The sequence below is a fragment of the Equus asinus genome, chromosome 21 (assembly GCF_041296235.1).
Source record: "Equus asinus isolate D_3611 breed Donkey chromosome 21, EquAss-T2T_v2, whole genome shotgun sequence".
NCBI classification, from domain to species: domain Eukaryota; kingdom Metazoa; phylum Chordata; class Mammalia; order Perissodactyla; family Equidae; genus Equus; species Equus asinus.
This window is the reverse complement of record NC_091810.1, coordinates 41,437,985-41,452,372: the sequence shown is the minus strand read 5'-3', so window position 1 is coordinate 41,452,372 and position 14,388 is coordinate 41,437,985. Positions and strand designations below refer to the sequence as shown.

At 40.9% G+C, this 14,388-nt stretch overlaps 1 protein-coding gene across 8 annotated transcripts in view; it reads right to left on the bottom strand.

Moving 5' to 3' along the window:
• Window positions 1-3,916: 3,916 nt before the first annotated feature.
• CFAP20DC (CFAP20 domain containing) overlaps window positions 3,917-14,388 on the bottom strand; it is a 227,470-nt gene continuing 216,998 nt past the window's right edge. For 5 of the 8 annotated variants that reach the window (XM_014868752.3, XM_070492613.1, XM_070492612.1 and 2 more), the window contains one exon: window positions 3,917-5,078. In XM_014868752.3, the coding sequence (XP_014724238.3) occupies window positions 4,966-5,078 (113 nt within the window). In that variant the 3' untranslated portion in view covers window positions 3,917-4,965. The remainder of the gene's footprint in view (window positions 5,079-14,388) is intronic. The other 3 variants (XM_070492611.1, XM_014868754.3, XM_044754526.2) reach the window with 2 other exon arrangements.

Sequence of the window (14,388 nt, the reverse complement as noted above, 5' to 3'; positions counted from 1 at the left end):
TAATTCTTATAAGTCAAATTATTTTGACTTAATATGATTCTAAATTATATTAAAGCCGCCCAAACTAGAACCAAAATATTCGTTAAGATGTAAAGCTCCAATATTCATGACAACTGAACTTTAACTTAGATTTATCCTTGTCTAAGTTAACTGTATTACCTACAGTTATAAGTTTGTATAATTTAAAATATGAGACAGAAAGTTTCTTCATCTTAGGCGACTGAGGTCTCTAACTTAAAGAAATTTCAGGCTTCAGCACACCTTGGTTTAGATGAAAAGTGAGTCTGAAGAATAATCTTACAACATGGTCAGGGGTCTGTGAAATATCTGGGCAAAACAAAACCAAAAACAAAAAACCCACCAACACCACCAAACCACACACACACACAAACACACACACACACACACATTCCCCCACAACCCCCCAACCCAGGGAGACACAGTTTTGGGAGTTTTGGTGGAGTCAAGGCTCGCAGGCACTGGAGAAGTGATCTCCTGCAGCATTTCTCAAAGGAGGTTCTGTGGGTGAATAAGCCCCTTGAGATGCTTTACTGCAAAAGGATTCTGAGGACAAAGAAATTTCAGAAGTGCTGCACATTCCACTCCTCCTTAGACATTCTTTATGCCTGTCAGTCTAGTAAAGCCACTGAGAACTTCTCCAGTAAAGACAGATGACCATTTTTCCTTCTCCAGTATTTTCCAACATTGTTTGGGCTTCTTCCCTACTCCTATTAAATTGATTAACATTGAATGGAATTTGTTTCTTGAAACACACATTGGGAAATGCTGATCCTTGAAGTGCAAAGGCTGACAACAGAAGAATCCGCCCAGAGCAAAAGAGAAGGGAACATTGAGTGAGAACCCAAGAACCCGAATTCCGGGCAAGGGTCTCGTGACCTCTGGTGACCACTGTACAGTGTCTGTGATGTCCATCTAATTCTGCCATTGGAATCCTCATCTTAATTCTCTCAGGATGGGAAAAGAACTGGGTTGGAAGTGAGGAGTTACGGATTCCCTTCTCCCCTCCACAACTGAGTGCCTTTGGACTATGAACTTCCCGATCTGAATCTTGCTTTCCTCAATTGTAAAATCAGAGTTTAAAGAAATTGTCTTGATTGTCCTTTCTAGGCCCAATTAGATGATTCCATCTCAATTATTATAATGGAAAGAAAAGAGAAAATAGGATTTGCTTGACTAGAATTCTCTTCATGACTAACTTTTCTGGAGAGCAAAAGGAATGATGTATGAAATAGAAATCCATAATACAACCATATGTGGATAGGTCTTTTTAATCCTCATTATTCAGACCCTTTTGATTGAAGATTAAGAGGCACAGGAGGCAACCTGGAATAAACGTAGTTTTAGTACTGTACTTGCTGTCATTAAACATTTTTAAAAAAAGAAAAGTCCAGAAACTTTCATCAGCTAGATCTTTAATTAAAGCCAAAGGGCAACTTTAAAATTAATTCTTTTAATTAATTGTCCTTCAGGTTGTACAATCTGTGACTACACTATTCTTAGTTATTAAACACAGTTTGCATTTCAAAAAAAAGACAAGATGTGGTTGAAATGATTGATTTAAATGATGCTAATCTAAAACTACGGAGAAATACAATAGGGCAAATTATTATGGAAAGTGTCTATGTATTTTGCATATGTCACTATTTTCCTTTAATAGAAAAGAAAATTAATTAGAGAAAGAACTCATAATTGCCAGGGAAGCAAATTCATTGATCTGACGCCATGTATTAGCTGACAGTTGTTTTTCATAATTCCCATTACCCGGGCTCTATAATTAAATAATAATTTTGAGATCGGAGACTTAAAGCCACTTGCAAGTTGCATCCAGAATTATGTGAAACAAGAAACTGAATCAGTCCCAAAACTGATACCAAATTACCTTAAGATGTATTTCCACATTGAATTAAGCTATTTTTTTCAGGATCCATTTGTAATAGTCAGTTTCGGATATAATGTTCAGTACGCATTTGATTAGAAAAGTAGAGATCGAGGTCTCTAAAAGGGAAGCGAACGATAATATAGACTCTTCGCTGCTGATATGTGTGCATTAGGCAAGTCTGCCTTCTCATCCTGTTGGATTGATCTATAGCAGTGGTTCTCAAGCATGACTGCACCTTAGTACTGCCAGGGGAAGTTTCAAAAATTTCTGATGCCCAGGTTGCACCTGAGGCCAATCAAATCAGACTCTCTGGCGGTGGAACCTGGGCATCAGTGTTTTTATAAACTATCCAGGAGATTCTAATATGCAGCCAAATTTGATAACCTGAAAAGAAGTAGAGCCCAGTCAATGAATTTCCAAGTAAACTGGCTGTACCGGTTTGGTTTAAAAGCGGCAGTGTGAATCAGATCTATTTCTATTTTTCTACGCTTCTGTAGAAATCTCCTCAACAGAAATGAAGCTACTCCTTTTAAAAAGTCAAATAAAATGTAAAAAGTGGATCATAAGACCTTGTGGCAGATATCTTTTAGAGTGTCTGCTAGGTTCACAAGAAACTCCTTAATTGCCTTCCTCCTCCATTCACAGTAGAGGGTTCTGGTGGCCATTGGACCAAACTGGGCCAAGTGGAATCCCAAGTCTGGGATTTTTTTTTTTTTTTTTTGAGGAAGATTAGCCCTGAGCTAACATCTGCTGCCAATCCTCTTCTTTTTTGCTGAGGAAGACTAGCCCTGAGCTAACATCCATGCCCATCTTCCTCTATTTTATATGTGGGACATCTGCCACAGCATGGCTTGACAAGTGGTGCATAGGTCCACACTCCTGGGATCGGAACTGGTGAACCCCAGGCTGCCGAAGTGGAACGTGTGAACTTAACCACTGCGCCACCAGGCTGGCCCCCCAAGTCCGGGATTTTTTAAATTGCAATTGAGAGTTAATATTTCTGTGTGGTTGGATGTATGGGCTGCAGAATGGCTGAGTGTTCTGGTAGGTTGACTAAGTAGCTGGGAAAGTTATGGAGGAGAGAGAGAGAAGAAAGAAAAGAGGGGTGAAATGAATCAGAGGTGAGCGGCGGAGACTATGCTTCTAGACTCCCAGGGTAGACACCTGTCATTTTTGCCTGCCTGGCATCCCTTTACATTTTGTTAACAGTGTCCTCTTCTTTAGGGACTATATCGCTCCCACTCTACGTGGTCTTGGGGATAATTGACAAGTCAACCCTACCAGTCTCTTGCTCCTTGAGCAGAGACTCAAGGCAGAAGAAGGTGGCACTGTCATTTTGGTGACCACTGTCATCGTGAGAAGCTGTTAATTCCTGCTATAGGATCCCTGGAGTTGCCCCGATTCCTGTGCTTTCTGGGGTCTCATTGTCCAACAAGTCTTTGAATTCTGGTATCAAGGGTGTCGGCTGCTTGCAATTCGAAAATCCCAGCAGTTTTCTGGGTCTTAGCTTGAATCCTTTCGGAGGCCTTGTAGCATTCTGTTTTGGGGTTCATGAGGCATTCTTGTATCCTTAAGTATTTTTAGTTCATGATGTTTTCGATATTTGTAAGTACATGTCTTAATTAGTATGGACTTTTAATGGACTCTCCTATTTATGTGGAGGGTCCTGAGAATGACTAAAGTAGGAACAAGGCTTTCTAAGCCATACTCCAATCTTCAAGGTCATAATCCAGATAACTCCACTATTTCATCATTCTGCCTACTTCTGAAGCCTCAGTTATTTATTTGCATTTTGTAAGTATGAAGATCTTGGAGAAAATTTCATAACAAAGGTATACTTTGCGAACAACAGGATTAAAAGCTTATCAAATTCAAACATGCTTCTAAATAATGTATGATCCTTTGAATGGGAGCCCAAATCTACTCTTGAAAAAAGAAGTCTTATTTCCTCTATCAAGCAATATTAAATGAAATTATAGTACTGCCATTAAATCCAACTGTACACTAATAATTTTTCATTTCCAATGGTACTCTTCTTTATTAAAAAATCTTTATTAAATAACAAAATATGCCAGCTAATATAATAACTACTTCCTTGAGCTCAATATTAATGTACTTGGCATACAATTCAAAGCCGTCTTCATGAATTCAAGAAGCACATGACTTTTTCCTTGTGATGCAGCAAGCAGAGTTCAGTGACAGAACCTTAAGGACCACAGGAAGCCGCCTCCATTTCTCCAGGCCCAAGTTAGAGAAGTGGTGAGGTGTGTGGGGTGTTCAAATGGGGGATTTCTTGTTAAATCTGGATCCATCGAGCTAGATTTGGGTCATATTATTAAAATTCAGAGATAATTGGTAAAAAATATTTAAAAAAAAGCAAGCACAGCACTAAGCAGCTTAAGTGATTAACAATGTTGTGATCTTAGGCAAACTTTGGATGAACTATAATGAAATGGAAATAGAGGGCCAGTGCCAATAAAATGTGATCATAAAGTCTGACCAATTCACCGTGTTTCCTTTCCTAAGAGTCTAAGGAAAGGTAAATGTCATCTAGGAACATTCTGGAAAAGAAAGTGGGGTAAATAAAAAGAAGCAGTTTAGAAGGTATTCTTCTGACCATCATATTTTATTTTTAATACAAATAGGTAATAAAATAAAAGGTACCCAGATATCTTTTAAACAAGAATACATTTTTGTATATCAAGCCATCATTTACAGATTAACACTGCAAAAATTTGAATTAATAACTCAATTTGTTTACATAAAATTATGAGACAAACAAAATTATATGTAGAATGAGAACCAACAAATACGAATCAATTCAAAGTCCTAAAATTTTGTCCCTGTATTAATTCCTTCACAGTTCCAAAAAATCACACACATCTACAAAAAGAACGTAGGTATTCTTAACATTGAACATTATTTACAAAATAAAGTCATCTCTCTCAGTTGCTTTTGACTCCATGGGCCTGCCCGACACACACACTGCCGTGCCAAGTTAAGAGAGTCAGAGTTCCTATCCTGCTCCGCGTCGGGGTGGCCATTCTTTGCCTTGGAACGAGGACTTACACCAACTCGTAGTATTTCCCAGTCTGAGGATCAAAGTAACAGTTCAGACATGGGTCATACAGCAGAGTCAGCACTTCCTCGTCCTCTTCCGCACTCAGGTCTTCCTCACCTGTGGGAAGGGGAACCACAGACATGTTAGCTGCCAGCCTGGCCTGGAATTCCCAAGCTGCAACACCAGAGGGGCAATGAAGCAGGAATGACCCTCTCTCCTGGGAGAGTTTCTTCATGTAGGCAGCATGTCGACGCTGGAATGAAGGAGCGCTGAGGATGTGAGGAGACTCTATACACACCGAGCAACACAGAGAAGAAACCATGATATCAAGGGGCCAGCTTTGCTATAAAGGATAAGAAAAATGGAGTGTGGAGAGCTGGCAGGGAAGGGAAAGGAGGGAGGGAGAGGGCCAAAGGACTAAAGAGTCTTGCTAATTAGGGTTAGGGAAACTTGAGCAGGATTCAAAACATAATGGTCACATTCTAGACTTCTTCATGGGCCAAAGCTGTACAAATGCAACACAGTGTAAATTAAATGATATAATAAAGAACTCAATCCCCATACATACATCCTAAAAAGGCTACCAAATAAATATGAACTATAATAATAAAGTTTAGAAGTATAAGGTACACAAAGCATAGAACACATTTGGAGAACAACGTCAGGTGATCTATAATATTATTGTTGGTAGGAAGGTCTGTCAAGTTTGCTGGGAATACGAATATGGCTTGATGGTTTTTTCTTGTGACAGCCATTTAGATGGTCTGGATGAAGAGAACTCCTTCTGCCTAAGTTATTAGCAAATTTTGGTTGGCTTCCAACAAACAGCATGGAATGAAAAAAAATTGTTTTACTAAGATGTTTCCTGAGTACCGTATATGTGTCCAGTGTCATGCTAAGCACTTGGGTACTTGATACCATCACCAGCAAGCGAGTGCCTTCTGAGTACGGAATACTTCTGACAATCCACGTCATAGGAGTTCAGAGGTGGGAAGGGCAAGACTCCCCTGAGCCAGAGAAGATCACAGCAGGCTCAGGGAGGAGGCGGTGATTAACATGCTTCTTTCTTCCTTAGCACAGGCTACTAAGGACCAAAGAAAACCAAACCTTTGGGCTGCGAGCTCACTAGGGTCAGTTTTGGAAGGGCGTGGAGGTGGACACAGAACAGGGCTGGCACATAATAGAGGCTCAGAAAATACTGAATATTTCTTAAAAGCCCATGATCTTAAGCGTCACTGCCCAGAATAAGAGAAGGTACTGGCGGTGGTCGGACTCCGTCTTACCCAAACAAAATCAGACCAAGCTCATGCACGGCCGCTGCCAGCAGAGTAACAAACCGGAGTTAAGTCCAAGGAAACGGAGCCGAGATGGTAAAGTGGGGGTCTGAAACCACACCACGGCCATTCCTCTGCCCACCCTTCTTCTAACTATCCAAAAACATGCACCAAGAGCCTTTCCTGCACCAGGTACTGAGCTAGGTGTTGGGGACGTGAGGATGTAAGAAACAGGCACTGTTCTCAAGGAGTGTGCAGTGACACACGTGAAACATGAAATCAGCTGACTCTCTCATGAGCCACATGCAGTGCTAGCAGTCCTTAAAAAGTGCAGTTTGGGGCCGGCCCAGTGCCACAGTGGTTAAGTTTGCATGCTCTGCTCTGGCGGCCCAGGGTTTGTCAGTTCAGATCCTGGGCGTCGAAGTATGTACTGCTCATCAAGTCATGCTGAGATGGCGTCCCACATACAAAATAGAGGAAGATTGGCATAGATGTCAGCTCAGCAACAATCTTCTCCAAGCAAAAAGAGGAAGATTGGCAACAGATGTTAGCTCAGGGCCAATATTCCTCACCAACAAAAGAAAAAAGAGTAGAGTGTAACAGAGGAATGATTACATCTGTCTTGCTTACTAACATTTCAACTGGCAGAGCACTCAATGAAGTTTAGAAAGGACTTTCTCATGCAGAAGCTCATTTGAGCCTCACGATCCTGTGAAATAGGCAGGAATTAGCACGCTCATTTACTGCCAAAGTAACCAGGGTCTGTAAAGTGAAACAGCTCATCTGAGGTCACTTGGTGAGTTAGAGGAAGACTCAGGGACGAACTCGGGTTTCCAGACTCTGGCTCAGCTCGGAGCTCTTTTGACCATTCTAGCTCAATGTTTTTGTTAAGAAGGTGATGGAACACATTCAATTGGGAACTATTCTATTATGGGAATTTAAACATGGAAAAGAGTGAAAAATTGTAAATGTGTCCTATGTTTTAAAAAATCAGATTTTGAAACAAAAGAAATTTGATTTCTCACATTTCAAAAACCACGGACAAAGATGAGGGAGTTCATGTGGGAGGGCAGAGGCAAACAGCTCAATAAGCACAAAGGAACTGGGCTTATTAATTCCAGAAAAGAGAAAGTTTGAGGGAGGCGACAGCGGCCTTTCTTGCTTCACACAGTATATGAAGGGTGGGAAATGAGTGGAGAGTTAAGAAGATTCTGTGGGGTTCCAGGAGGAAGCAATAGGATCAATGGGTGAAAGTTCCAAGGAGCCAGATTTTGGCTCAACATAAGGAAGAATTTTCTGAACATTAATGACCAGAAAATGAAATGTGGACTCTGGGGAGGGTGAAGCAGGGACTGGGGCACCCATTTGCACGAGATTCTGTAGGTGAGCCCTTCAGAGGACAGAGGACCAGAGCCAACGGTCCCTGTGGTGCCTTTGATGAGTTTCTGTGACTCTTGGCTGCAATGGCTTTTGGCCTTGAAGTATGACTGAACTTTGCTAACGGCCGCGTTAATAGTGGTAGCTGAGCTGAGCACCCTGCGCGGTTTTTAATTAAGAACAGGAACTCAGAGAAGGCGGGCTGCCTTTCCTTTATTTTCTATTGTTACCTTCAGAGTGGTCCCAGGGCCCTGCCCCCACCCTCTTCCTCTAAGTAGGAGAGGTTGAGAATGCTTTTCAAGTGGCTGTTGCATATCAAAGCTGACCCCCTTTAGGTCACTTCTGCACATCAAAGGAAAGTTTGCATGTCCTTTACTTTCAGATATTCAATCCATCATCCCTTTCATATTTGGGTTTCTTCAGAGAACAGAACAAAATCAGTTTATCAATAAGTAACTACTATGTCCTTTCTATGTGATGGAGCAGTGTAGCTGTGGATGCGACAGTCTGGCTGTGGGCGTGACACACACACACACACACACACACACACACACACCCACACGAAACAAAAGCAGCTATTAAGATTAATGAGGCGTTAAACTGGGAGTAGCAGCTGCAGAGTGGCTAAGAGCATCCTTGGGTTCTAGAATCTGGAGACTTAGGGGTGGATGGGAGCTCTGCTGTTTACTACCTGAACGACATTAGGCTGGTTACAGGTCATTTCACCTCACTGGATCTTCCTTTCCTCATTATAAAATGGGAATAACAATGCCTATTTCCGAGGGTTTTGTGGAAGACTAAATTGGACACTGGATAATATGCATAGCACAGAGCACAAAGTAGTTGTTCAATAAATGATCGTTCCTGTTACTGTTAAGGATAATAACAATAACAAAGCAAATCATGAACTATAAGCTATAACTTTTTTAGTAACTCAGAACAGGAGCATTGATAAAACTTAAAGTACAAAGAAAAGGCATCATAGAGACAGGCAGCATGACATTTAGACAATGGAGTCAGACAGATCTGGGGTCCAAATCCCATTTCTACCACTTCATGGCTGTCGGACTTTGGAAAAACACATCATTCTGAGCCTCAGTTTCCTCATGTGTAAAGTAAGGATGGTAATGGTACCTGTTATTGTACCTATGAGAACTAAATAAGATAGCACTCAGCACCCACACAGTGAGTACTCAATAAAGATTGTTGTTATAATCATCTTCATGAAAAACATAAGATATCTGAGATAGACATGAGAGGGGTGTGTTCATTTATATCTTATTCTCTACCCCAAAACTGTATCGGTTTGATTTTTTCCTACCAAAAGAAAAAAATATAGTCAATATGAACGAAACACAAAACCCACAATTAGTGTTATACAGGACATTACGACGAATTCATCTTTAAACAAAAACAGCTCTCATGCCGAAAATCATATAGTTTTCAAAAAGTAAAACTAATTTTTCCATCAGGTGTCACGTGAAAACCACACGTCACTGAGGTAAATGACCCTGAGTCCAGCTGCCTCAGAGAACTGCCATCCGATGTCTTGTTTTCACTCCATCAACACACTGGGGGAAACTCTGACCTCTGGCACATAAGAGCTATATGCTATGGAACTGTTTAGTGCATTCTGCGCCTGTATTTTTCAAAAAGATAAAATTTTAAGCTGGTGCTATTAAATTAGAAAACTCAATACATTTTACAACCAGTCAGGAATCTTTCAAGATGAAAATAACCGTTGCAACGGGCCATGGGTCTTTACCACTCAACTGCACAGGGATCGAGCTGGATCCAATTCATTAGGAGAGGTTTTGCTACATGGTGCATATAAACTGAAGCAGTAACTGCTCTATCAGTGCATTTGTTCCAATGCACATCACTATAGAACGGGAACCTCATGCATTATAACCATGGGGCTAAGGCAGGTTTTTTGGTTTTTAGTACGAAAGCTTTAAATGGATGAATTTTAAAACTCTACCAACAACGACATTCGTACAAAAATTCTGTGACATTATGTATAATTTTACATGGAAATAAGTGCTTTAAACTTGCATAAAAGGTTTTGTTTTCATTATAACTTAATTTTCAAAGCCTCCAACTTACATCATTTTGCCAATGCAATCCCTACGTAATGAAATTATAATATCATTAAGCAATTACCACTATGATGTCAGGCAATGGGAAATGTTTTGAAAGGTAATTACTGTGCATGGGTATGGGGCAATTTTCAATTATGTTCTTGGATAGTGCAGAGTTTGTTTTTCCCCAAAATGCTAAATTGCTCTATTTAAAGACTGGCTACAGAAACTCTAAAAGGACAAATTAACAAATAAAACCATTCTCTGCTACCAGACTAAGAGCATCTGGATGGGGGTCCAAATTACATTTTCACTCTTCTCCACATAATAAAGTCATTTCTAGTGAAGTAAAATTGCCTTTCAGGTAATAATCTATTTATAAACTTTCAGCTTCATTCACTTGGAAATTGGTTGACAGCAATAACAGAAGAAAAACCAACAGAGCCAGACCAAACGCAGCAATATTAGCTGCCCTCCCCTCGGTTAGATCAGCTTGGGCAAATAATCTCTCCAGTTCACTTTTTAAAAGTCGATTAATATAAATGCTTAATTATCTATATTTAACTCATTTTAACCGCAGATAATAGAAAACCTATATGTGCAAGCTAAGTCTTCAAGCCTGAAAATAAATGACGTGGCACCAGTTTATCAGATTTAAAGTCTCTGAATCAAGACACTGTACTTGATTTTCAATTTTCTGATACTGCCATCTAGAATTTTTTTTAGAAAGTTAATGCATTTTCTCTCTTATAGATCTTGAAAACTGACTGACTGTACTTGTACGTGCACACTAATACACTATTGTTTAAACAATTTAATGGTGAGGGATCACCATTTGGAATAGTCAGCCTCAGGATCAATGAAGATGACATTTTAGATAAGATTCTGCTGAGTACCAGGTGCTTGAGAACTCTTCCACCAACATATCTCACAGTAGGGCAAAATTAACTTGCACTAAAACCTGAGAAAGTCCACTGTGAACTGCTGAATTTTGTTTTTTTTTAGCAAATATGTGCCCTCAAATGGGAGAAAGATAAATGACTAACAACGGGATGAAAAGGATGAAAAGATACTTTCTTCTCCTAAAAAGCTATATTGTTTTTTGGAAGGCAAATAACACGTCATGATTATAGCTCAGGTTTCATTTGGGAAATAAGTACATCACCCCTTTTGTAAAAACTGGTGGCTATATTTTACTTGGAAAATGCCAGTTAAAGCAACGTGCTGAAGGATCCGGATGGTTAATTAGGAATCACTGTAATTTCATTCTTTCTAGGTAATCGCTACTTATGAATGTGCAGTGATTCAAACACGCACTTGTATATCAAAACATCATACTGTACACCTTAAACTTACACCACGTTATATGCCAATTATATCTCAATAAAGCTGGGAGAAAACCCACAAAACAAATGTGCACCTGTAATGTGTGGCTTACAATTCTGAATGCATTCTGTTACACATGAAAGAAAGTCCTTAGGGGAGGAAGAAATATTCCTCTACCCTTCTAGGTTTTTCTGGCTGGTCTAATAATGAAATTGACATGAAACAGAATAATAGGAGAAAATCAAACAAATTTAATAACAATGTATACATGGGAGAAACCCAGGAAAACTGAGTAACTTGACAAAATGGCTGAAGCCAACATCTTAAACATCATCTTCAGCTAAAGACAAGGGAGGATCTTGGGGGTAGTGGTTTGGGACTTCAGAGGGAAGGAAGGCAATTCACATGGAGATGGACAAGCGAATGTTTGGTAGATAAATGTTTGCCCTGCCTTGCAAAGACAATGAGACATGGAGAAGACTTTGATCAAATGGGCCTTGCTAGGTTCCTCCCTATCTACCACACCTGGTTCATATCATACTACAATTATCTATGGCATTAGTTCCTTTCTAAAACAGGTCTTCTATCTTAAATTCTTTTAGGCAGTTAGGGGGAAGGTCAAAGTTTCTTCCTGAGCTTTTTGTTCTTAAAAATAATCAAGCCAAAGAGACACATTTTGGGGTGGCAAATTCTGCTCCCCTTCAGTCCCTAGCCAGACTATCGAGCTCTGAAGCCTACAGAGCCCATAGTGTCTCAAGGGCCTAGTTTCAGGCAAGGTGGTAACACTGCAGCTAGGGGAAAGTGCATCCCAATTCCAGTAAGAGAAGGTGGAACCACATCCTGGGCCAGGACCCCTTCTGGGGTGCATTTGGGAAATAAGTAGGTGGGCTTGGTTCTGGAATAAGGAAGAGAAGCTCAGACACCAGCAATGTGTTTACTTCTCTACTGGAGGGTTCGTGTCTAGTACTCCTGAAAAGAAGGAATCTCTTTATTCTAGGGAGAGTGTTGATTCCTCCCCCTGCCCCCTGTCCTGTCACTTCTATGCAGAGAAGACACCCCTGGGCCTTTGATAGCTGCAGAAGAGAAAATATCTTCCTGCCCCAAGGTTAATCAGAGAACAGAAGGCGGCAACTACCTACCTCCCAGGGGACGGGCAGGGACTCTGGATTCAAGAATGTCATAAAGACTAATGAATCATTGTACGAGAGAGTTGAGGTGGGGGCGCTATGAGTCTAAGGAGAGTACTAAAGAGAGTAGTATTTTATCCAGAAAGCTTCAAGAAAGAGAACTTCCTAAACTTAAAAAACTGCAGTAGACATTTCAGTCGTACAGTTCTTACTGACCTAAATGGGAATTCTGTGGTCTTATCACAGCCTGGGGGTTATGGGTGCAGACTGTCTCATCAGACAGGCCTGGGTCAGCGCCCTGCTCCACACTCAGTGGGTGTGTGACCCAGGTTTTGACCTTCAGCTCACCTGTACACGGGGGACATAACATAGCCCCATGACTGGCAGTGTCGGGACAAGTCATCATGAGGTCACACACAGAAAACTCAACACAGTGCCGGGCACACGGTGGGTGCTTTATTAATGCTGGTTTTTATTATTACTTTCAATCACCAATATTGCTTTTTCGGAGGATGGTCTCCTTTGCATCTTAAATAAATCTTCAAGATAAAGGAAAGATTCAAAGAGTAGACCAAATCATCCTCTTGTTTCCCATGGGCAGAAGATTCACTCACTCACTCATCAAATATTTACGGAGTGTTTCCTATGTCCTTGGTGCCACGTCAAGCGCTGGGGGTACCATTGTTGTTCAATGAAGTATAAGGTCTGGTGAGATAACTAAAAGAACAGATTTTAGAAGACTGCTTGCAGATTTAGAGTATTAGGTAAGTGTCAAACAACTGCGTGGCAGGAAATAGGCCTGTAAAGGGACTGTTCTGTTGGAGTCAGAGCAAGCAGCCAGATCCCCTCTCTCTGGTTAGCTGTGAGGAGCCATGAGATTTCTGTAACACTTTACTACTGATTTGGTTTTACATCTACAAAATAAGCATCTCCTGCCTACTTACGTCTTGTTGGAGATTAATCAATGTTCATAAAGGAATATCCTATGTGGCTTAGTCATACAAAAGGTACAAGAATGCTATTTTTATGAGACTCTGGCAACTCCAAAAGCCCTCCTGAATGCCTTTCTCACTCAAAATCTGTGTAAATTGCAAGAGAGGTTTGCAAGCCTGAAGAGAGAGGTCACTACTATTCCATTTTGGAGCTGGTAAGCATAAATAATTTAAGGGTCATATCGGTAAAGGAACAGCCGTCAAAAACAAATTGACAACTATTTTCCAAGCAAAGTCTGGTTCGTTTTCAAAAGGTCAGCTTGGTAGTTTTCTTTAGTAAGTTCTGAAATCTTAACTTCCCATTTGTACATTTCACAGGCGTTCCAGGAAAACACATTTTTAGTAAGTGTTAAGGGCAGCTGTGCCCATGGTAATTGATATTCGGCAAGTATATTATGGTGCAGGAGGAACTGGGAAGAGCTGCCTGTTTCTCCATCCAGTTGAATGGCACAGATACAGTGCTGTTCCTGCCGGCTGATCGGCTCTGCTGGAAGCCGGGCTGTTCACTTTAAGGTGGCATTTATTCACTTGAGACATTCTCGCCAAGCAGAAACTGTGGCTGTGACACAAACTTGTCCTGAATAAAGTAGGAACCCAAGGTCCAGGTATAACGCAGGCACTTACTTCTGTATGGCCTGGGGAAAGCATTCTAGAATTGTGTATTGGTCAAGCCATCTTTCCCTGTTAAATGCAGTTATGCCTCCAGCTGCATGGATGCATCTCAGCCTCTCTGTCTCTGATGGAGGCGTGGTGGCTCAGTGCATCACTTCATTGCTCTAAGTCCCTGCATCCACGTGTAAAACAGGGGTAATAATAGCATGTACACCTCAGTAGGCTATTATAAGAATTAAAGTGCACATGCAGGCCTGGGTCACAGGCATATGAAACAAATGTCAGCTGTTATTATTTTTATCCTGTAAGTCTGAAGATGGGTGACCCCCTTTCCCCGTGAACCAGCTTCAAAACCACCTTCATGTCCCAGTGCAATGGCTCTGCACAAAGGCACTGATGTGGAGGAAGCCTGGGTCCTAATCCACGCTTGGGTTCTCATTGGATGTTTGACCTTGGGCAAGGTCAAATTGAGGGAGTTAGACTACATCAGTGTTTTTAACTGGTGCATCAGATCCCCAGGGCAGGCTTCTGTACCCTAATTCCCCTTTAGCCAGAGCAGTTCTGCTTTTCTCTCTTTTATATATTGGGATTCCATATGAGATTTCATTTGAAAGAAAAGTTGCCACTGCTTATAAATA